The sequence below is a fragment of the Chiloscyllium plagiosum genome, unplaced genomic scaffold (assembly GCF_037043375.1).
Source record: "Chiloscyllium plagiosum isolate Xiang-an unplaced genomic scaffold, Cpla_swu_hap1 HiC_scaffold_8, whole genome shotgun sequence".
NCBI classification, from domain to species: Eukaryota; Metazoa; Chordata; class Chondrichthyes; order Orectolobiformes; family Hemiscylliidae; genus Chiloscyllium; species Chiloscyllium plagiosum.
Window position 1 is genome coordinate 58,840,718 of NW_028270146.1, and position 24,067 is coordinate 58,864,784.

Consider the following 24,067-nt stretch of genomic DNA (forward strand, 5'->3'; position numbering starts at 1 on the left):
GTTGGAACTGGCAGATGGAGTTTAATTTAGATAAATGCGAGGTGCAGCATTTTGGGAAAGCAAATCTTAGTAGGACTTATACACTTAACAGTAAGATCCTAGGGAGTGTTGCTGCACAAAGAGACCTTGGAGTGCAGGTTCATAGCTCCTTGAAAGTAGAGTTGCAGGTAGATAGGATAGTGAAGAAAGCATTTGGCATGCTTTCCTTTATTGGTCAGAGTATTGAGTACAGGAGTTAGGAGGTCATGTTGCAGGTGTACAGGACATTGGTTAGGCCACTGTTGGAATATTGTGTGCAATGCTGGTCTCCTTCCTATCGGAAAGATGTTGTGAAACTTGAAAGGGTTCAGAAAAGATTTACAAGGATGTTGCCAGGATTGGTGGATTTGAGCTATAGGGAGAGGTTGAATAGGTTAGGGCTGTTTTCCCTGGAGTGCTGGGAGACTGAGGGGTGACCTTATAGAGGCTTACAAAATTCTGAGGGGAGTCCAGAATGAGAGGGCGTAGGTTTAGCATGAGGGGGGAAAGATACAAGAGAGACCTAAGGGGCAGTTTTTTCACAGAGGGTGGTACGTATATGTAATGAGCTGCCAGAGGAAGTGGTGGAGGCTAGTACAATTGCAACATTTAAAAGGCATCTAGATTGGTATATGAATAGGAAGGATTTGGAGGGACAAGGGCCAGGTGCTGGCAGGTGGGACTAGATTGGGTTGGGATATCAGGTCGGCATGGACGAGTTGGACAGAAGAATCTGTTTCCGTGCCGTACATCTGTGACTCTATGGCTCTAAATGCTTGGTAAAATAGGGTTAGGTCAGCGCAGCTTCATCAATCTATTAAGATTCTTTGAAGGAGGTAACAAGTTAGACAAACGATCTATTTGGATTGCCAAAGGACTTTCAACAAGGTGCCATACAGAAGATAAGAACCCATTCCATTAGGGGCAAGGTACTGGCATGGAAAGAGAATTTCCTGACTGGCAGAATGGGAATAAAGATGTCCTCTTCGGGATGACAACTGGTCACTGGTGGAGTTTTGGATTGTTCAGTGTTGGGAACACAACTATTCACATTATATATTAACCCACTGGACAAAGGAATGGAGGGCATTGTGGCTAAGTTTGCTGATGACACAAAGACTGCTGGACAGACAGGTAGAGTCAGGAAGTGGGAGGCTGCAGAAGGCTGAAAACATGGGCAAAGAAGTGGCAGATGGGATTACGTGAAAGATTCAGCACTTTAATGGGAAAAATAAAGGCGTAGATTAAACAGGGAGACACTTCAGAAATCTGAAGCACAAAGTGACTTGGTAGTTCAAGTTCAGGATTGTCTTAAGATTAACGTGCAGGTTCAGTTGGCAGTAAGAAAGGCAAACAATGTTTGCACTGATTTCCACAGAGCACAGATATACTAGTGAGGCTCTGGACAGACCACATTTGGAATACAGTGAGCAGTTTTGTGCCCCATATTGAAGGATGGATGTGCTGGCTTTGGAAGTGTTACATAGAAAGTTTACAGAATGATCACAGCAATGAAGGGTTTATCATATGAGGAGCAGTTGAGGATTCTGGATGTGAACTCAGTGGAATACAGAATTGCAGCAAAAAGGCAAAAGGAGGCAACAAAATGAAATAGCTAACTTAGTTACAAGGCACTCAAAGATTTCCTAATTACTTTTTCCCATTGAATTTTTTTGCTTCTCCAAGTTCCAAGTATAAAGAGAAAAAAAAGTTACACACATCAAATCATCTCAATTAACTTTACCCATGAGCGTCTTTTAATGCTTTTACCAAGTTTAATTCGGTCTCAAACATTTATGCTTGAGGTCATTACTTTTGCCAGTTGTGACACTCCAAGCTGCATTAAAGAATAAACTGATGCAATTTGAGCAGTCACAGTTGACGAGATTCCAAGCAATGAAATGAAGGAAAGAGAGAGGAGGAGAGAGAAAAAGAGAATGAGACACCGACACGTCACAGATGTGTAATATGCAAAGCCGGATGGATGCTAATTACCGACACAAATGCTGCTTATTTCACTTAAGATATTTCAACAAATATAAAGTAGACATGTTGAAAAAGTAAAAAGTATCTGTTGAATTCCAACACTGCATAAATTTTTCAGTTTCAACTTTCTGCTCCACATGGACACGGATAAAATGAATACCTTAAAATGAAGTAAAACTGCTGCAACCTCACGCATCCTGGAAATTTCACCTCTTCTCTGTGCATTTGTAAATTCCTGAATCAACTGGCATTCCAAGTCATGATATTTACCTACAGAGATCACAAACCACATTTTACTTTACTTGGTACTCAAGATCTAATAATTATAAAATCATTAAAAGGGATAGCAAATTCAGATTTTAGACAGATAAAAACTGGCCAAAACATGCAAGTTCCATCAATCGTAACTTGATATTGTACCCGTTGCTCCCGATGTGGTCTCCTCTACATTGGGGAGACTGGACGCCTCCTAGCGGTGCGCTTTAGCGAACATCTCTGGGATACCCGCACCAATCAACCACACCGCCCCGTGGCCCAACATTTCAACTCCCACTCCCACTCTACCGAGGACATGGAGGTTCTGGGCCTCCTTCACCGCCGCTCCCTCACCACCAGACGCCTGGAGGAAGAACGCCTCATCTTCCACCTCGGAACACTTCAACCCCAGGGCATCAATGTGGACTTCAACAGTTTCCTCATTTCCCCTTCCCCCACCTCACCCTAGTTCCAAAATTCCAGCTCAGCATTGTCCCCATGACTTGTCCTACCTGCCTATCTTCTTTTCCACCTAGCCACTCCACCCTCCCCCCCCACCCCTGACCTATCACCTTCATCCCTCCCCCACTCCCCTATTATACTCTATGCTACTTTCTCCCCCACCCCCACCAGCTTACCTCTCCACGCTTCAGGCTCTCTGCCTTTATTCCTGATGAAGGGCTTTTGCCCGAAACGTCGATTTTACTGCTCCTCGGATGCTGCCTGAACTGCTGTGCTCTTCCAGCACCACTAATCCAGAATCTGGTTTCCAGCCTCTGCAGTCATTGTTTTTACCACAGAGATTTGCAAACCAATTTGTTTTAAAACAGTTGGACATCTCCCCAATTTGTCATCAATCTATTATTTGCAAACCAATTTGTTTTAAAATGGTTGGACATCTCCCCAATTTGTCATCAATCTATTACTGTATTTCACCATTTCTTAAGTCATGCTGGCAGAACAATGGTGACTGAACCATATTTTAGAACATGCCAATTGAGGTTTTCTGTAATAGCAACAAAAAGAGTCAAAATAACTCACTTGCAATTTTTGACTTCACTTCTGCAAACCTAGGGGTAAAAAAAAACATTAATTTAAGATACATCGCAAAAGCGCGAGTCATATCCTTTACTCTTTATTCAATATCTGGATGTGTGCAGAACACTGAAGAGCTATTTATGATACATGCATATATAATCTATAAATGACAATAAGATCTACATACTCAAAAATTAAAATTTGGATCCATAAATGATCTCCTTATCTTTAATTCACACATTTAAAACAAAGTCATGATCTCACTAGTGAAGCATTTGATTTTCAATGTATCATTGCACTGAACCCAGAAGCATTTTATTTAAAACGGGAAAGAAAAAAAGAGCACTTCATTGTGGTGTATGGTTACTTTGTTAACATGGCTTACTTCTTAAATCCTCTTCAATTAGGGTCAAAATATTTTCATAAGTAAATCACTTATAAATTTCAAACTACCACTTTCAAGTTTTCAAACAAGCTTCTACCATGAATTATTGGCTCACCTGTCAAAGGGCAGTTCTTGAGCAATAAGGTGCAACTTCTGAATGATATCAGCTGCTTCTTTAATCTGAAGGAAAAATGTGATATTCAACCATGAAGCTAAAAATACTTTTGATTTTTTGAAGGAGAGAGAGAAGAAAAAGATTAAATTATTAAACTAGCATGTCGAATTTAATGATTTGCTAGTTTGCACTTCCAAAGTTAGCTAAGAATATAATTTTTGATTGGTCAAACTGAAGTATAATTGAGACATTAAAAATAAAACGAAAGCTTGGAAACTAAAAACAAACAAATAAACGGCACAAAGACTATGCTAGTTATTCATGCTCTTGTTTTACCAACCTAACTGGCCAGCATATCATTCACAAATTGAGCATCATCAATATACAATGATTTATAGAAATCTTGCTGGCTACTTAAAGGCACTGAGTTGGCCAGTGATGCTATATTATTACTCTTAATTTTTGAACAGGAAAAAAAGCACATCAGCATTTTAACTTGTAATTTTGCCACAAAGTACTGATTTTTCAATGTGAGAATTAAGAGTAATGTGCAATACTGGTTGCAATTAGCTTCCTTCAAAACACTACACATTTTTATAAATCAGCTTCCTTGTAATCATAAACTTTGAATAAATGAAAACAATAAATATTGCAGAGAAGGATTAAGCAAAATATAATCCAGTTAGTGATGTTGACAGGGGAATAAATTAATCACCATATTATAGCACTGACTACACTTTCCCCGAGTACTTTTTTGGCTAATGAAAATCATGAGAAAGGCACAATAGAAATGCAAGTCTTTCATTCTATAATACGACGAGTGCAGAACTCCTAATAGGACTATGTTAGAGCAAGTTTTATGGAAAGATAGAACTATTTAAAGTTGCAACAACTATATAATCTCATTACACTTTATTCACACTATTATTTGCTGCAGTTGAGACTGCAGGGTGCTAAGATCTGTGAAAAATGTACCACATTTTTATTCTAGTTCATATTACCACGAAACAATACTAGAATTGTACTCAGATACTAATTAATCACCCATGGCATTGTACTGAGAGAAAAGACAAGTGCAGTATTCAGCTCAAGGTAGGTAGGTAGAAGGTAGGTAGTTAACTTGATCATCATACTGCAGGGGCAGGAGGAGCATGAGGTTAAGGAAAATGGTATGAGGTTGGGATAGAAGACAGACAAGAGTCACAAAATGATGCAAACCAAGAATGGCAGAAGTGGGACATTGGATCATAGTCCTTTCCTTTAGTGGTGAGGGGAATAGCAGGAAAATCGAAAGTAGTGGAGTGTGGAAATGTTTGGAGGAAAAGGAGAAAAAGGGTCACGTGGTATTAGATCAGAGCCTATTTCCTTGTCAATGGAAGGAATGCTGGATTTCTACAACTGGCGCAGGCAATGTGTTCCACACCCTGACTGCTCTGAGTTAAGAAACTACCTCTGACATCTGTCCTATATATATCATCCCTCAATTTAAAGCTACGCCCTCACGTGCTATTGATCACCATCCTGGGAAAAAGGCTCTCACTATCCACCCAATCTAACCCTCTGATTACCTTATATGTCTCAATTATGTCACCTCTCAACCTTCTCCTCTAACAAAAAAGCCTCAAGTCCCTCGGCCTTTCCTCATAAGACTTTCCCTCCATACCATGCAACATCCTAGTAATTCTCCTCTGAACCCTTTCCAAAGCTTCCAAATCCTTCCCATAATGTGGTGACCAGAACTGCACATAATACTCCAAGTACAGCCACATCAGAGTTTTGTACAGCTGCAGCATGACCTCATGCTTCCGAAACTTGATCCCTCTCATAATAAAAGCTAACACACCGTATGCCTTAACAGCCCTATCAAATAGCAGTAGCAAAATGCCTGGACATTGGGAAGGTGAGTGTTTATGGGAGCAAGAGTCAGAGAATGGAGAAGACAATGAGAAGAAAGTGGATGCAGCTCAAATGTGTGGGTGAACATTTTTCATTGAAAGAGGATGGACAATTATTTCCGCTCTTTAATATTTATAGGTGGGGGAGAAATGGTTAGCACTCTTAGATCTGTAGTGACAAGGGTTTTACTCCATCTTAGTTCGGAAATGGGGAAATTTTTCCCTGTATTGTGGGTATAGGCAGGAATGGTCTACTCTTATTGAGCTTCAGCTGTTTCAGGCAGGGATGGAGCTTTCACATTTGAAGAAATTGGAAAGTGAACAACTGAATTTTGAGAGTGGAATGAGGAACGAATGCATGGATTACTGTGGCAGGGAGGGGGCAGATCTTAAACAGTGTGCATTGAGTTGAACTTTATGCTGTCGGGCAAATGGTATTTAGGTACAACTCTGCTTGCCATTTCTCCTGATTTTTTTAAAATGGCATGTTCTTCTTTGTTATGAAGCAGAATCAGTGCTTTAGTGATTTCTAACTATTAATCTTCTAGCAATTACTTCCATTCTACTGCCAAGTGCTTCCTTAATGAATGCCAGAGAATGGTTCTTGTCATTTCAGTTAGCGATGTCAATTGTTAAAATAAGTTGTATGGTTTATTTTAACAGCCATTGGAGGGATTACAGTGAATGAGGAGGCATACTTCAAACTCCAAGATATGCATTCTTAAACTTTATGCTAATAGCAACAAGGGAATGGACATGTTAGGTGTTTTTCCAATCATACTAATTTAACCACAGTATTTATATGTCCAGACATACATAGAATTACTTTACTGCTAGCAGCTGTAACTGACTAAAGAGCTTTAAAATTCAACTATTGAACTGAATTCTAGATTTTGCCTTCTAAAATTTAAAAAAAAACTTTTCTTGGAGCCAATTTATTCCTCACTTATGCAGCTGATACATTTTTATTAAAATTCTTTAGCCACACAATAGAATTCAATTAAAGAATAATGAAACAATGGGGGGAACCTTGCTTCTTTATCCATGTGAATATGAATAAGCCATGAGCCAAAGGTCTTAGCCTAATTAGTAAAATTGGAAAATAAAATTAAAAAAAAAACACTAACAAATGCTTTATCAGCACTCTGCAGGTTACCATTTTTAATTCACATTTCTGAATAATGAAACGGTTAGACTCTTTGAAAAGTTGAGGCTCTGTGGTTTGAAGTCTTACCGGGGAAGTCATAGTAGCAGTTTGTAATTAGATAGAAACACTGCTTACTGCTTTGAACCATTTTTATCCTGCTGACAGCGCTTACCTTTTCTGGATTTGTGAAAACATCTGACTTCAGTTCTCCATCCAGAAACTCATTAAAGTATTTCATCAGTTTCTGTGCCTCTACAGCCCGTTGCCTTGGTGTATTTACGCCTTCCAATTGGTCTCCAAGGTGACAAACTTTTGTTGCTACATAGCTGATATGTTCATCCAACTCTTGGAAATGCTGGAAAGCAATCTATGGGCATGAAAATGAAGCATCAAAATTAGGGTTACTCATGCATTAGGGCATTATCCAACTATTTCATTTTGAAAGACACTAATAATTAATATTTAGGATACAGTGGTCCTGAAGAATTAAATAGCACACTAACTTTACTCAGTTTTTCATCTTTCTAAAAGTAAATCCAGGAAGCATATTATCCTCTGACTTGTGGTTTTGGGCTGCAGACTTTACTAGAGTTTAGTTGGTGCTCAATTGGTCAAAGCTTCAAAAGGATAAAAATCAGTCTCCATTCTAATTTTTACCACCATACTGATGCCCAACGGTTGAGCTCAAACATAATTTCAAATTGCTCATATATGCCTGCAAATCCCAACATAGCACAACACACCACTTATCTCTAATGCTGCATGCTTCACAATTTGCACCATCCACTCTATCTGTAGTATCTCACACTCTATCCCATCCCATACTTCCACTGAAACAATCCTCAGTAGTTGCTAAGCCTGATTTTGGTTCAGTTGGTCACACACTCACCCAAGCTATGAATCTTTCAGTGGCTAGTAAGTGTTTAGTTATTTCTCAATGAAGTCTATATCATCATATTGTGTTCCACTCAATGGTAACCTTGAAAGTGATTCTGCTGTTGTTTTGATACTTTTCACATGCACATCTTGTAGTTAAGCATTCATCTGAACTACTGATTTCGGGGCTGCATCTTGGCAATTGCTTTTGACTCAGTGACCAAGTTTCTAGTCAGTTTCAATGTTGAACTGTGAACTAGCCACTGGTATTTCAACGCTTAACCTAGATGTGGTTATTTTTCACAGAGTGATACATTATGAGCAGTACATATGGGAGGCATAATCAAGTTCTAATTTTTCTGATCAGGTGAGTTTCATGACCCTGCCCTGTTACTTAAAGAGAATTGAGATTCCCCCTTACCTGCATCATCATCACCAAAAGTAGATCAGTAAATCATCTATTTAACTGGTGGTTTGTGAAATGTGAGAAAAGTGGTTGGATTCCTTTTTCATGCAATAACACTTTAAAGTGATTCATTCAATCACACCTCCTCTAAACCTTCTGAACTTTACCTACACAAAATGCAAGCTAACACAATGAGAAATGCAAGTTTATAAAACTGAAGATAACATTTCTTTGGTATGTTGTTTAAGCTACTGAAATTACTCGATCTACTAAAGAGGAGAAACTTAGTAAAATCACAGAACTTCAAAGATTCCTTAGGACATGAACTGAAGTGCAAAGGTTTTGCCCAAATTTGGCAGAGATTACAGAAACTGAGATAGTTTTTTTCAACAAATGTTGCTGGAATGTCAAGAAAAATAGCTTTTGACAAAATCAAACCTTTTGACAAAAGCAATCTTTTTAGAAACCTTAGCACATTGCGATCCATGCCTAGTGACTATACATCTTCAACAAGATTGAGAGCAATAGTATTTCAAGTAATGAAAGGAGTAAAATGCGAATCAGTTTACTATGCTCAAAATTTCTAACAGGCAGAACAGGGTTAGGTTACAATCGAGAAAGAAGGTTTAGCAGTACCACGGGCATGAATGTTTCAGGTAATGGGGTGGGCTCACAGTTCAACATTGAAACTGACTAGAAACTTGGTCACTGAGTCAAAAGCAATTGCCAAGATGCAGCCCCGAAATCAGTAGTTCAGATGAATGCTTAACTACAAGATGTGCATGTGAAAAGTATCAAAACAACAGCAGAATCACTTTCAAGGTTACCATTGAGTGGAACACAATATGATGATATAGACTTCATTGAGAAATAACTAAACACTTACTAGCCACTGAAAGAAAATTGAAACAGATACACAACGCTCACCGTCCTGAATTGGAAATATATCACAGCTCCTTCAGTGTTATGTCAAAATGCTGCTGGGAAGGGAGTTTCAGAAATGTGGCTCTGCCTACAGCACATGACTACAGCAGTTCAATGCTGCAGCTCATCACCTTCTAAAGGGCAATAAGTGCTAGTGCAGCCAGCAATATCTATATCCCATAAATTAATTTAAAAAAACAAGAAGAAAAACACTGTTTGGACAGATGGCTCGGCTGCGAAACTAACAATCCAATACTAAGTCATTACTTTGAACAACTCAGACATCTGCAATTAATGATTTGCTAGTCTTTAACAAAACATTAGTAACACCCAGGGTTCTTTGACTTGAAATTCTTCAAAAACATTGTCATCACATTAGGGAATCACAAAGTGTCACATGAGGATACAACAGCCAGTCTGGCAGCCAGACATCACTCACTATATACAGGAAGTAACTGATAATTGGATTCCATGTGCTGCTAACAGCCAAGAGGAAAAAAAGAAACATTTTTCATTCAAGGTACAGAAGGACCTAAGAAACGTTTTACATGAATTCAAAGGGAAGATCTTCATTACTAGCAAGTTTTGGGAAGATTTGTAGCTCAGATTGAGGGTCTGGACATAGGTTTGCTCATTGAGCTGGAAGGTTCATTTTCAGACATTTCGTCATTATACCAGGTAACATCTTCAGTGAGCCTCCGGACGAAGCACTGCTGATGATTCCTGCTTTCTATTTATATGTTTGGTGCTATCATTTCCTGTGGTGATGTCATTTCCTGCGGCTGAGCAAGGAGTATAAACAATACAAGCATCACCAAAGGAATCAAAGGTTTGAAATCATGCTCCAAGTTACCAATCCTCATTAATAAGGATGAGTTATCACCTTCAAAGTTATTGATGAACAGGAAATTAAATACAACTGCCATCTGTGAATCAGATGATTCAGCAGAGAAAGCTGGAAGGCAGGGCAACTGTCACTTAATGTGAAGAAGAGATATACAAAACACTAAGTACAGAGTTCTTGCAGAAGATTCCATGGGTTTCAATCATGCTCAATGGAGACTCGCCCCCAAAATAAAATCATACTGAGATTTCTCAGACAGCAAACCAGAAAGTAAAATATGTTAATATTCTTTTTGTTAAATGATAAATATGTATCTGTTTCATAATTACAATGAGCTGAAATATTAAACTTTTGCAAATATGTAAATAGGAAACCATCAAACTTTTTTTCACTTGATAGGCAATTTGGTTTCAAATTTACTGCGGTGTAAACAACTGAACAGCTCTTCATTGCTCAGCAGGAATTTCCAATGCCATTATCTCCTCAATAAACATCAACCTGCTTCCCAGTTTAAATTTCTGATACTATAGTTGCATTGCAATTCATATTCAGTGTATGAAAATCCCAATTATTTCCCTGATAACAAATATTCAACTTTCCAACCCTTTTCTCTCCTTGTATTGTTTTCCATCACTGCTCACAAAAACACTGAACATTCAAATATTAGAAACACTCAGCAGACCAGGAAGCATCAGTGAGGTTATGTTTCAGTTGTGGACTATTCACTAAAACTGGCACTTTACATGCCGCTCTCTACTGAAAACAAAAAATTGGCAAGAGAAAATTTTTGATCCCTAAGAATCAAAGGACATGGGGAGCAAACAAGTGGAAGCAAGGCAGATCAGTCACAATTACAATGAATGGAGGAGTACGCTTGACAGCCACATGGCTTACTCCTGCTCCTATATCTAACATTGTTAACTGTAGTGAAATAGTTGGAGAACTCTGATAAATATGATTTCTTATCTGCTTCAGCACAAAGTTAGATGGAGATGCAGCACAAGTCATTTGGCCAAACTTCACAATGATGGCATTATTATAATAGCCATGTTTAAGAGGCATCTTGACAGATACATGAATAGGCAGAGAATAGAGGGAGATGGACCACATGGAGGCAAAAGGTTTTTTTAGTTTGGAAACACCTCATGTGTCAGTGCATGTTTGGTAGGCTGAAGGACCTGTTAGAGTCCTATGCTGTTCTTTGTACAAGCCTTTTCTCACACCTCTTCATCTAATTCTATCAACAATATGTTTCACGTCTTTCCTTCCAAAGATTACACATTTCAATTATAAAACACATGAAAAGTATATCCAAATGTAAAAAAGCACAAGTGCACAAAAAGGAAAAATAAGTGTCAAGACACATACATTGTTTTTACTGTCACCTGCATTTTGGAAACCTCAATATCAATCTAATTTAACAGCCTTCTGGAAATCTGTACAGAAAAAGGATCTTGAATGTGATGCAGAAAGCATTTGATATTAATTGCATGTTAAACAGCAGGCATCTGAAATCTTTGGTTTGAACTATCAAAAATCCATGCTTTCTATTTTTAAATTAAACTTATGTTCTATTGCAGAACTCTTCAGATATGGCAAAGATTATGATGTAATGCATTATGGTTTACATTTTCAAAAGTGTGAGGAAATGAGACCATAAAATTGAATGTTCAATCTGCTTAGGGTTTCTGTATGGTCTGCCCTTTCCATGAATATTTTTTCACACTAGAGAACATGCTTACTGGTTAACTGATTCTGGTTGGTTTAGTCAATTGAACTGAATAAGTTACTAAATTACAATTACAAGTACACCACTAGATTTAATCCTGTAGCTGCACCTAATCTCGAAAGCAGGCCTGTCCATTCTCGACAATATCGATTCTTTCATGATTGGTGCTTAAACAACTCAAATGAAAATTCTTTAAAGATCATAACCTTTATACAATTACTTTTGAGTTTGTGCACAATAGAAATTCATTGAAGCGTCTGGATACCAGAGGTAATTAGGAATTCAAATATATAATTATGTGAAACCACGGAGAAAACGTTATTAAAAAGTAGTATTTTGCTCATTGAGCTAAAAGGCAACAATTTGTACAAGGTCACAGTTAGCATTTTATGTACAATTTTGACAGCGACTTCTATTCCCCAGTAGGATATGTGCACTGCCATCTGGCCAGCTGCCCTTCTGGTGGTGATAGTGGCAGTGGGGTGGTAAACAGTCTTCTTGCACTGTTGCAGTACATGTGCTGTAGACCTATCCACTGTGCCCTTAGGGAGGAAATTCCAAAATTTCACCTAGCAACAGTGAAGGAACAGCGTGATATTTCCAAGTCAGGATGGTGAGTCACTTGGAAGGGAACTTACAGGTGGTGGTGCTCCCATACATCTTCTGCCCTTGTCCTTCTAGATAGTCATGGGTTTGGAAGGTTCTATCAGAAGATCTTTGGTGAATTTCTGCAGCACATCTGGTACATAATACAATCTGCTGCCACTGAGCGTTGGTGGTGGAGAGAGTGGATGCTTGTGGATGTAATGTCAATCAAATACACTACTGTGTTCTGGATCATGTCAAAATTCGACTGTTGTTGAAGCTGTACATGTCCAGGCATTCTATCACACCCCTAGCATATGATGAACAGGTTTTGAGCAGTCACAAAGTGAGCTTCTCACCGCAGTATTCCTAGCCACTGACATGATCTTGTAGACACTCTCGTATGTGGCAAGTCCAGTTGAGTTTCTAGTCAATGGTAACCCCAATGATGTTGATAGTCAGGGAATTAGTGATTATTACCACTGAAGGTCAAAAGGTCATCCATTTGATTGCCTCTTCTTGGAAATAGTTATTATTTGGTGTTTGTGTGGCGTGAATGTGACTTGCCACTTATCAGCCCAAGCCTGGATATTGTCCAGAACTTGCTGCACTTGAACATGGACTGCTCCAGTATCTCTAGAGCTGTGAACGGTCCTGAACTTTATACAATCATTGGCACATATGTCCACTTCTGACCTTAGGATGGAGGGAAGGTCATTGATGAAGCAACTAAAGACAGTTGGGCCTAGGACACTACCTTAAAGAACTCCTGCAAAGATATCTGGTAGCAGAGATTACTGGCCTCCAACACATGCCATCTTCCCATGTGCCAAGTATGACTACAAACATTGGAGAGTTTGCCCTGATTCCCATTGATTCCAATTTTGATAGAGCTCCTTGATGCCGCACCCTGTTGAATGCAGCCTTCATGTCAAGGTCTGACACACTCAGCTCATCTCTGGAATTCAGCTGTTTTGTCCACGTTGAAATAAGGCTATTATGAGGTCAGCAGCTGAATGGTCCTGGCAGAACTCAAACTGGGCATTACAAACTGAGTTATTATTAAGCAGGTGCTACTTGACAGCATCTTCCATCACTTTACTGATGTCTCAGAGTAGACTGATGGAGCAGTGACTGGCCTGGTTAGATTTGTCCTGCTTTGTGTTTACAGGACATACTTGGGGCAATTTTGCACATTGTCAGACAGATGCAAATATTTTAAGTGAGTGGCATGTTCTGCTGCGTTTCAAATGCCGGAATGTTGTCAGGGCCCATAGCCTTTGCAGTATCACTGCTTTCAACTGTTTCTTGATATCAAGTGGAGTGAGGTAAATTGAAGACGACTGGTTTCTGTAATGCTCGGGATGACTGGAGGAATCTGAATGGATCATCCACTTGCCCCCTCTAGGTGAATGTTGCTGCAAACGCTTCAGCCTTACTTTTTGCATGCTGTTCCATCTTTGAAAATGAGGATACTCACATTGCCTCATATCCCGATGAGTTGTTCAACTGTCCACCACCATTCATGACTGGATGTGGTAGGACTGCAGAGCTTAGATCTATCACTTGCTGCTTATGATGTTTGGCATGTTTTGAGGCTGCACCAGGTTGACACCTCATTTTTAGTATGTGGGGGCTGCATCTGGCATACCCTCCTGCACTCTCCATTGAACCATGGTTGATCCCCTGGCTTGATGGTAATGGTTCAGTATGGGATACTCCAGGCCATGAGATTTCAGATTGTACTGGAGCATAATTCCACTGCTGCTGATGGCCCACAGTGTCTCAGGATGTTTAGAGTTGTTTGGTTGTTCGAAGTCTGTCCCATTTAGCATAGTGATAGTGCCACACAACATGTTGGAGGGCATTCTCAATGTGAAATCAAGACTTTGTCTCCATAAAGGGCTGTGTGGTGGTTACTCTTACCAATATTGTCAAGGACAGATGCACCTGCAGCTGGCAGATTGGTAATGATGAAGTCAAGTATGTTTTTCTGCTCTTGTTGGTTCCCTCACCACCTCCCACACAACCTGTCTTGCAGTTAGCACCCAACCAACTCAATAAGTAACACTGATGCTGACACTATCTTGGTGGTGGACAGTGAAATCCCCCGCCGAGAGTATATTTGCACTCTTGCCACTCGCAGTATTTCCTCTAAGTGTTGTTCAAGATGGTGCAAAACTGGTTCATTAGCTGAGGGGGGATGGTATGTGGTAATCAGCAAGAGGTTTTCTTGCCTATGTTTAATCTAAAGCCATGAGACTTCATAGGACCCAGAGTCAATGTTGAGGATTCCCAGGGCAACTCCCTCCCAACAGTATACTGTGTCGCCACCCTGCTAGGTTGTTCTGCCAGCAGGACAGGACAAATCTTGGGATATCATTTGTAAGGTATATCAGGCGTTTGCTTGACTAGTCTGTGAGACAGCTCTCCCAATTTTAGCACTAATCCCTATATGTTAGTAAGGAAAACTGCGCATAGTTGATAGGTCTATTTTTACTATTGCCTTTTCTGGTGCCAGGTAATACATCCGATTTTATTTCTTTGTTGAGACTTTGCAGCGACTGATAAAACTGAGTGGCTTGCTAGGCCATTTCAGAGGGCAGCTGAGAGTCAACCACATGGCTGTGGGTTTGGAGTCACATGTAGGCCAGGCCGGACAAAGATGGCAGGCTTCCTTCCCTGAAGGACATTAATGAGCCAGATTGAGTTTTCCTACAATAAACAATGGTTTAATGGTCATCAGTAGATTCTTAATTCCAGATGTTCTTAATGAATTCAAATTCCACTACCTACCATGGTGGGATTCAAACCCAGGTCCCCAGAACTTTAGCGGAGTTCCTGGATTGATAGTCAAGCAATAAAACTACAAGGACATCACCTTCCCTCAGGACAGGCCACACAATTAAGAGTACAGGTTCACCAGAATGGTTTCAAGAAATTTGCCTTGAGAAGATACAAGAACAATTCCACTTGTGTAAAGAAGTTTAGAAGTTTAAGGCAGCTTTTCTGAAAACTTTTTCATAAAGTCCTCAGGCAAAGATGATTTCCTCTGGTTGATGAGTCAGTAGGAAGGAATCAATTAAAAATGTCATTAAAATATTGACGAAAGATTACCACAAATTTATGAGCAGAGAGTTACTGGAGCATGAGTTGCTTTGCAGCAGGGAGTAGTTGAAGCAGAGACTATTCAATTCATTAAAGGGAAAGGTAGAGAGAACAGGCAAATAATTTGGATAGCTCAACAAAGTGCCAGCACAGGCATGATGGGTTCAAACTCCCTGCTACAAAGATGAAGACTGAATAAACTATGAACACCAAACTCAAATTGTAGATCTTTCACCTGTATAAAAGCCAATGTCACAACTCTGTCAATACGCTCCTTGCAAAGCGTGTTGAACTTCAACTAATATGCTCATTTTCACAAAACTCTTGCTTTTACATCATTCTAAAACAAAAAAATTCTGCAGTGAGCTATAATTATAATTGGTATATCCATATAATAATAATCTAAGGACTGGGTCTTTTTATTTTTGTGTTTTTAAAAACTGTGGACTGAAATGAGAAAACACTTTCAAAACAAAAAAAAAAATCAGTCTTTGAAAGAATAGCTGCACTTTTGAAAGCACAAAACCAAACAGCCATGGCAGACAATGTAAACAAGTGTTTGAACAAGCAGGAATTGAAATTCAGACTGCAGACGATCACTCCAAGGATATGTACTGATGCAGCTCTTGTAGGCAACAAGATTGACCTAGAGACCTTTGCTTTTCAAAAATTTTGAGATTGTTTCCCAGGTGGCTGCGCTACTTTGAGATGGAAACAGACAGTGTGAGAGAGAGAGAGAAAGAAGTGTGCAGATCTTCTCCCAACCCAGAAGCTACCTGGTGTCTGCATTCAAAACTCAAATTAAAACAAGAAAGAAAACCATTACCTTTCCAGTGACATTTCCTTTAAACTGTGATTTTGAAATCATAAATCAGATATTTTTTCCCCAAGTGAATCGGATACTTCTTACAAAATGGTAGCAGAGAGAAAAATCTGAAACAAGCAGTCTGGCCAAATGCAGAACAACCATCCCAACATTAAAACTGAGAAGCAAAGACCACGCCTCTAACTCTTCATGTTTTCTATCTCCACAATTAATCTATTTGGTGAGAGATAGGCTCATAATGCTGTCACACAAAACGATTAGTCGCAAATCCTTCCAGCACATTGAGGAAATAAGGAGGGAGTGATATTCCTGGTCAGCCATATGATGGCAAGATAGTTAGTCTCCAGCAACATTATCTAAAGCTCCAGGTTAAGACATGCATGCAACCAAGTCCATATTATTGACACAATCACTCACTGAGTGATCCAGAACACACCACCACAATGTGGCTTCAGAGTAGGCAGATCAACAATAGACATCTCACCTTTAAGTCAGCTTCAAGATTGTGAAGAACACCAAATTACTACTCTAGGCTACTTTTGTCGATCTCTTAGAAGCATAAAGAGTCATAGAGATGGACAGCATGGAAACAGACCCTTCAGTCCAACCTGTCCATGCCGACCAGATATCCTAATCCAATCTAGTCCCACCTGCCAGCACCCGGCCCATATTCCTCCAAACCCTTCGTATTCATATACCCATCCAAATACCTCTTAAATGTTGCATTTGTACCAGACTCCACCATTTCCTCCGGCAGCTCGTTCCATACATGTACCACCCTCTGAAAAAGTTGCCCCTTAGGTCTCTTTTATATCTTTCCCCTCTCACCCTAAATCTATGCCCTCTAGTTCTGGACTCCCCAACCCCATTTACCCTATCCATGCGCCTCATAATTTTGTAAATCTCTATAAATTCACCTCTCAGCCTCCAACGCTCCAAAGAAAGCAGCCCCAGCCTGTTCAGCCTCTCCCTATAGCTCAAATCCTCCAACCCTGGCAACATCCTTGTAAATCTTTTCTGAACCCTTTCAATTTTCACAACATCTTTCCGATAGGAAGGAGACCAGAATTGCCCGCAATATTCCAATGGTGGCCTAACCAATGTCCTGTACAGCCGCAACATGACCTCCCAACTCCTGTACTCAATACTCTGACCAATAAAGGAAAGCATACCAAATGCCTTCTTCACTATCCTAACTACCTGCAACTTAAGGAGTTATGAACCTGCACTCCAAGGCCTCTTTGTTCAGCAACACTCCCTAGGACCTTACCATTCAGTGTATAAGTCCTGCTAAGATTTGCTTTCCCAAAATGCAGCACCTCTTATTTATCTGAATTAAACACCATCTGCCACTTCTCAGCCTATTGGCCAATCTGATCAAGATCCTGCTACGATCTGAGATAACCTCCTTCGCTGTCCACTATACCTCCAATTTTGGTGTCATCTGCAAACTTACTATGTACCTCTTATGCTCGCATCCAAATAATTTATGTAAATAACAAAAAGTAGAGGACCTAGTACCGATCCTTGTGGCACTCCACTGGTCACAGGCCTCCAGTCTGAAAAACAACCCTCCACCACCTCTGTCTTCTACCTTTCAGCCAGTTCTATATCCAAATGGCTAGTTCTACCTGTATTCCATGAGATCTAACCTTGCTAATCAGTCTCCCATGGGGAACCTTGTCGAACGCCTTACTGAAGTCCAAATAGATCACATCTACTGCTCTGCCCTTATCAATCTTCTTTGTTACTTCCTCAAAAAACTCAATCAAGTTTGTGAGACATGATTTCCCACACACATAGTCATGTTGACTATCCCTAACCCTATCCCTAACCAGTCCTTGCCTTCCCAAATACATGTACATCCTGCCTCTCAGGATTCCCTCCAACAACTTGCCCACCACCAAGGTCAGGCTCACCGGTCTATAGTTCCCTGGCTTGTTCTTACCACCCTTTTTAAACAGTGGCACCACGTTTGCCAACCTCCAGTCTTCCGGCACCTCACCTATGACTATCAATGATACAAATATCTCAGCAAGGGGTCCAACAATCACTTCTCTAGCTTCCTCTGTTCTTCTAAACTTAATTTTCCCTGCCAACATAAAAGGAATGTACTTCCAGACATGATTGGATGGGAAACTCCTCAGCTTAGAAAGAGTGAAAACCAAGACAAAGGCACAGCATGTCCTCACCAGACAATTCCTAATATGTTGATGTAAGTTACAAGCAGCAATTCACCAGCAGTTTAACATGTGCATTCAGAAGTTTCAAAGTAGATGCAAGTTCAGCAAAAAATTTGTCAGAGATCATCACATATCACTGGCAAGGATCAATTTCTCTGTGGTACCTGTGGCAGAATTCATCTTCGTAGAATTGACTTGTTCAACCATCAAAAATAGTGCAGATGACATTATTTGATCTCAAATGAGGTTACAATCCCAACAACTTCCTGTCACGTCAAATGACATTATTTGAACAATAAGTTAGAGGGGCGTCACTTACCATCTAGATTTTAATATTGTTCAGTTTAACCCCAGTAATGAAAATATAAACTTATCTTCCACTTCTAACTGATTACTGCTTATCGCTGGCACTGTACCTTAATAGCTTTTCCTTGGCAGTTAAAATATAACTATCTCCTTTTTTTTTATATCAAAAATATACTTGATTCATAAAATACTTTATTGATCTGTACAACTGGACATGCCATACATATGTAAATATTCCATTTGTTTGCATATCGAAAACAGAGTAATCATTCCTATTTACAGATCTGTACGATTACATTTTTACCTGAGGTGTCAGCAGGGCCCAAATGACTGCACGGGCCCCCTGTTCTTCTTTAAGCAGGCAGATGTTACACAGTGGTCTTTCCCCACCGTGCCTTGGCGGCAGCTGCCCCAAGCTTCAGCATGTCCCTCAGCACGTAGGCCTGGACCTTGGAATGTGCCACTCTGCAACACTCAGTTGGGGTCAACTCCTTCAGCTGGAAGATCAACAGGTTTCAGACCGCCCAGAGAGCATCCTTCACCGAGTTGATGATCCTCCAGGCACAGTTGATGTTCGTCTCGGTGTGCGTCCCGGGGAACAGGCCGTAGAGCACGGAGTCCCGCATCACGGCGCTGCTCGGGACGAACCTTGACAAACACCACTGCATTCCTCTCCAGACTTCCTCTGCGTAGGCACATTCCAGAAGGAAGTGTGTGACAGTCTCCTCCCCCCCCCCCCCCCCCCGCAGCCGCTTCGAGGGCAGTGTGCGGTGCGGCTGAGAGTCCGGGCGTGCATAAAGGATCTCACAGGCAGAGCCCTTCTCACCACCAGCCAAGCCATGTCTTGTTGGAAAGTTCTGCCAAATGGCTTTGACAGTCTGCTCAGGGAACCGCTCGATAGGATCCGCCCTCTCCTTTTCCCGAAGGGTCTGAAGGACACTACGTGCTGACCACTTCCTGATGGACTTGTGGTCAAAGGTATTTTTCTTCATAAACTTCTCCACGAAGGACAGGTGATATGGAACAGTCCAACTACTTGGAGCGTTCGGCGGCAGCGAGGCCAGGCCCATCCTTCGCAACACCGGGGACAGGTAGAACCTCATTACGTAGTGACACTTGGTGTTTGCGTACCGGGGATCCATGCACAGCTTGATGCAGCCACACACAAAGGTGGCCATCAGAGTGAGGGTGGCATTGGGTGTATTTTTTCCCCCGTTGCCCAGATCTTCGTACAGCGAGTCCCTTCGGACCCAGTCCATCTTTGACCTCCATATAAACTGGAAAATGGCCCGGGTGACTGCAGCGGCACAGGTTCTGGGAATAGGCCAGACCTGTGCCACATATAATAGCAATGACAGTGCCTCACATCTGATGACCAGGTTTTTTCTCGCAATGGAGAGCAACCGTAGCTTCCATCTGTCCAATTTCTGCCTCACTTTGCTGATACGCTCCTCCCAAGACTTGGCGCACACCCCAGCCCCCCTGAACCAAATACCCAGCACCTTCAGGTGGTCGGTCTTGATGGTGAAGGGGATTGAGGATTGTCGGCCCAGTTCCCGAAGAGCATGGCCTCACTCTTGCTTCGGTTTACCTTGGCCCCCAAGGCCCGTTCAAACTGGTCACATATGCACATGAGTCTGCGCACGGACAGCGGATCAGAGCAGAAAACGACGACGTCATCCATGTGCAGGGAGGTCTTAATCTGCAGGCCCCTGCTGCCAGGAATAGTCACCCCTCTCAGGCTCGCATCCTTCCTGATGGACTCAGCAAATGCAGCACACAAACAAGGCAGGAGAGAGAGGGCAGCCCTGCCTGATTCCAGATCGGACTGGGAAGCTGTCTGTTTCCCACCCATTGATTGAGACTGCACTGACAATGTTGGTGAAGAGCAGTCTGATCCAATTGCAGATTCCCTCCCCAACGCCCATTTTGGAGAGAACATCTCTCATATACCTGTGTGATATCCTGTCAAAGGCTTTCTCCTGGTCCAGGCTGATCAGGCAGGTGTCCAGCCCCTTGTCCTGTACGTAGGCGATCGTATCCCTGAGGAGTACGAGACTCTCAGCGATCTTCCTGCCCGGCACAGCACAGGTTTGGTCAGGGTGAATCACCGACCCCAGAGCAGACCTGACCCGGTTGGCGATTACCTTTGACAGAATTTTGTAATCCGCATTCAATAGTGAGATTGGTCTCCAATTTTTGAGTTCCTCCCTCTCCCCCTTCTGCTTGTAGATGAGGGTGATGATGCCTTTCCTCATGGATTCACTCATGGTACCTGCCCAAAGCATACTGACATACACCTCCAGCAGGTCCTGACCAATCAAGTCCCACAGAGCGGAATAGAGCTCGACCGGTAAGCCGTCGCTTCCGGGAGTTTTATTCTTTTCGAAGGACTGAAGCGCCTTGGTCAGCTCGTCCAGAGATAGCGGCTGGTCCAGCCTCTCGCATGTTCTGTCGTCCAAGACCTCCGTGATAGAGGACCTAATCGACTGGGAGGCCGCGCTGTCAGTCGGCTTTGCGTCATACAGATTGGCATAGAAGAATTTGCTGATCCTCATGATGTCACCCTGAGATGACGTTATCGAGCCATCTTCTTCCTTCAGGCTGCTGAGCATGGAGCTCTCTTTGTGCACCTTCTGGAAGAAGAAACGTGTGCACGTCTCCACCGAGCGGACCCTGGACCGGAAGATTATCTTGGAGGCCTCCGAGGCAAAGACCGAGGCTTGCTGGCCCTTCACCTCCTTGAGGTCCTCCGCAACATACACCCCCATCGTCTGCAGCAGAAGCAAGTTCTGCATACTTTCCTGGAGCTGGGACAGTTTTCCCCACCTCTCTCTCGCCTCCTGAACACCTTTGAGGATGAAGAACCTCTTGATGTTCTCTTTGAGTCTCCAGCAGACTGGTGGGAAACAGTAAAAGAGGGGCTTCACGGTTCTCCAACCTGCGTAGTCCCGCTTGAGCTTCTCAATGTTTCCCGGGGTCAACAGCTTTGTGTTCAGCTTCCACGTTCCCTTACCAGCCCGCTGTTAGTCCTGTAGGTGACAGTTGGCCAGCAGGAGGCAGTGGTCAGAGAAGAACACTGGCTTGACGTTGGTGGATCTGACGGAGAGCGTTCGGGACACAAACAGGTAATCTATCCTTGAGCGGATAGACCCGTCTGCCCGTGACCAGGTGTATCTACGCTGCGCTCCATCTGGAGGGGTGCTGAAGACGTCGTGCAGCTTGGCATCTTTTACCGTGTCCATCAGGGCTCTGGACGTGGCGTCCAGTTTACTGTCTCCCCCGCTGGATCGTCCATCTGCATCAATGATACAGTTGAAGTCTCTGGCCAGAATGACCGGCCTGGACGTAGCCAGCAACAGTGGAAGCTGCTGCAGAACGGCCAACCGTTCACTCTTACCCACTGGGGCGTACACATTAATCAGTCTCAGGGGAGCATTCCTGTACATGACGTCGGCGACGAGGAGGCGCCCGCCCACCACCTCCTTAACCTCGGAGATGGTGAAGTTGCCTCCTCGCAACAGGATACACAGGCCGGAGGCGCGGCTATCGTTGCCCCCCGACCAAACTGACGGCCCATGGGCCCACAAGCTCGAACATCTCCTGTAGCTGCTGAGGTGCGGTATCCCACACTCCTGCAGAAACAGGACGTCGGCTTTAACGTTGGCCAGGAAGGCCATCATAGAAACACATCGCGTAGCTGATTTGATGCTACGCACATTGATGCTGGCAATTTTTAACCCCATTTTAACAGTTTACGAGGTTAACGCTGTCCATTTGCTGCTGGTCTTGCCCCTCTGGGGTAGTTGTGTGCATCCCCGTGGTGACAGCAAACTGCTGGACCCTCCCAGGGCTGAGGTAGCTGTCCAGCTCCATGCTGGAGCCATTTCCCCACTCTGGTGCCTTCGGGTAGGGCCAAGGGTCTGCATAGTCCAGTTCTCCATCTGACAGCGGGGCTGTCACAGGACCGCTGCTCCCAGTTACCTGGCGCTGTGGGCCAGTGGGTACCTCTTGGTTCTCACTGGGTGGGGGGAGGCCTTTACCCATCCCCTCAGAGGGATCATCTTTTCCTGCTTGGGCGGTGCTGCCCTCCTTTTTCCCCGCGGCGCTCTGTCTCTTCCTCTGGTGACAATCCTCCTTGCACCCGTCCTCACCGTTGGAAGAGCTGCCTGTATCCTCGTCATGTAGGTGTCGCTTCCCCCTTCGCTGGGTGGCTTTGGGAGGTTTCCTCTTCCTGCTTTTGACGGTAATCCAATCCTCTGCCTCCTTTGATCCCTGCTCTTCCATTTCCTCCGTCTGTCTTGAAGGCGCTTGGATCGGCTGCTGCATCTCCCCGCTGTCTGCCGTCTGCTCCGCTACAGCCCGCCCTTCCTTCTGGGTGCCTCCAGACACCATTCCCGTGCTGTTTTGTGGTACCTTGCTGGTCTTAGGCAGTCCACGGCTCATGTTGCCACCTCCGGCCATCTGAGCGTAGGTGGCGGCCCCTTGTCTTGGGCAGGCCTTGTACATGTGGCCCGCCTCTCTGCACAGATTACAATTCTTGGCCTCCTTACATTCCTTTGTCGGGTGGCCTTCCTGCTTGCAGTTTCGGCAGACGGTCACCTTACAATCCGCCGCCATGTGTCCTGACCTCCCGCAGGTTCGGCACACTTTTGGCTGCCCTGCGTATGTCAGGTAACCTCTGCTTCCTCCGATGGCAAAGCTGGAGGGTGGGTTGAGGATGTTCCCATTGGCATCGATCCTCAGGGTTACCCTGACCTGTCGTTTGCTGGTCTAGATCCCGAAAGGATCGACCACATCGGTACTCTCTCCCTCGACCTGGACGTATCTTCTCAAGAAGGTCAGGACATCTGCTGCTGGGACATGAGGGTTGTACATCTTGATTGTTACAATCCGACTCCTTTGCGCAGGAAGCACACACAACGGGACCGCCGACAAGATGGAGAACAGAGGTTCCCCTTCCTTCTCCTTGAAGACCTTCAGGAGCTGCTCGCAATTCTTCACGCTCCTGAAGGTCACGTCGAAATAGCCTGCCGCAGGGAAATCTTGCAGGCAGTACATGTCCGCTGCTTCGAACCCGCAGCACTCCAGCAAAATCTTCTTCACGAACACCGTCCGATCGACCGGTGTGTGCTCCCCCACCTTCTTCACAGTCACCCTGACTGTGTTGAGAATGCCCTGGCCTGGGCTGCGAGCGGCTGCTGAGGCCATAGCTCTGAGGTTGGCTGGTACCTGAATTGGCATTAGGTGGAAGCCAGCATAAAGATCCACCAAGAGCAGGTCAGCACAACCAAACGATCCTTCTACGTCCAATCACGATCCAGTGATGGTCTCCAGCAGGTCCGACGACTCGCAACACTATCCACGTGGTTTCTCCCCCGCTAGCACACGTCCGCTGTGTCGAACCTGCAGCGCCCGAGCAGAAACTCTTCCTCTGGTCC

At 43.1% G+C, this 24,067-nt stretch overlaps 1 protein-coding gene across 1 annotated transcript in view; it reads right to left on the reverse strand.

Annotated features, from left to right (window-relative positions):
• The window catches only part of exoc5 (exocyst complex component 5), an 87,677-nt gene that overhangs the window by 41,428 nt on the left and 22,182 nt on the right, over window positions 1-24,067 (reverse strand). Inside the window, exons 4-7 of the mRNA XM_087989878.1 lie at window positions 7,012-7,206; window positions 3,798-3,862; window positions 3,301-3,329; window positions 2,165-2,274 (exon numbers count right to left, since the gene is read on the reverse strand). Coding sequence (XP_087846004.1) covers window positions 2,165-2,274; window positions 3,301-3,329; window positions 3,798-3,862; window positions 7,012-7,206 — 399 coding nt within the window. The remainder of the gene's footprint in view (window positions 1-2,164; window positions 2,275-3,300; window positions 3,330-3,797; window positions 3,863-7,011; window positions 7,207-24,067) is intronic.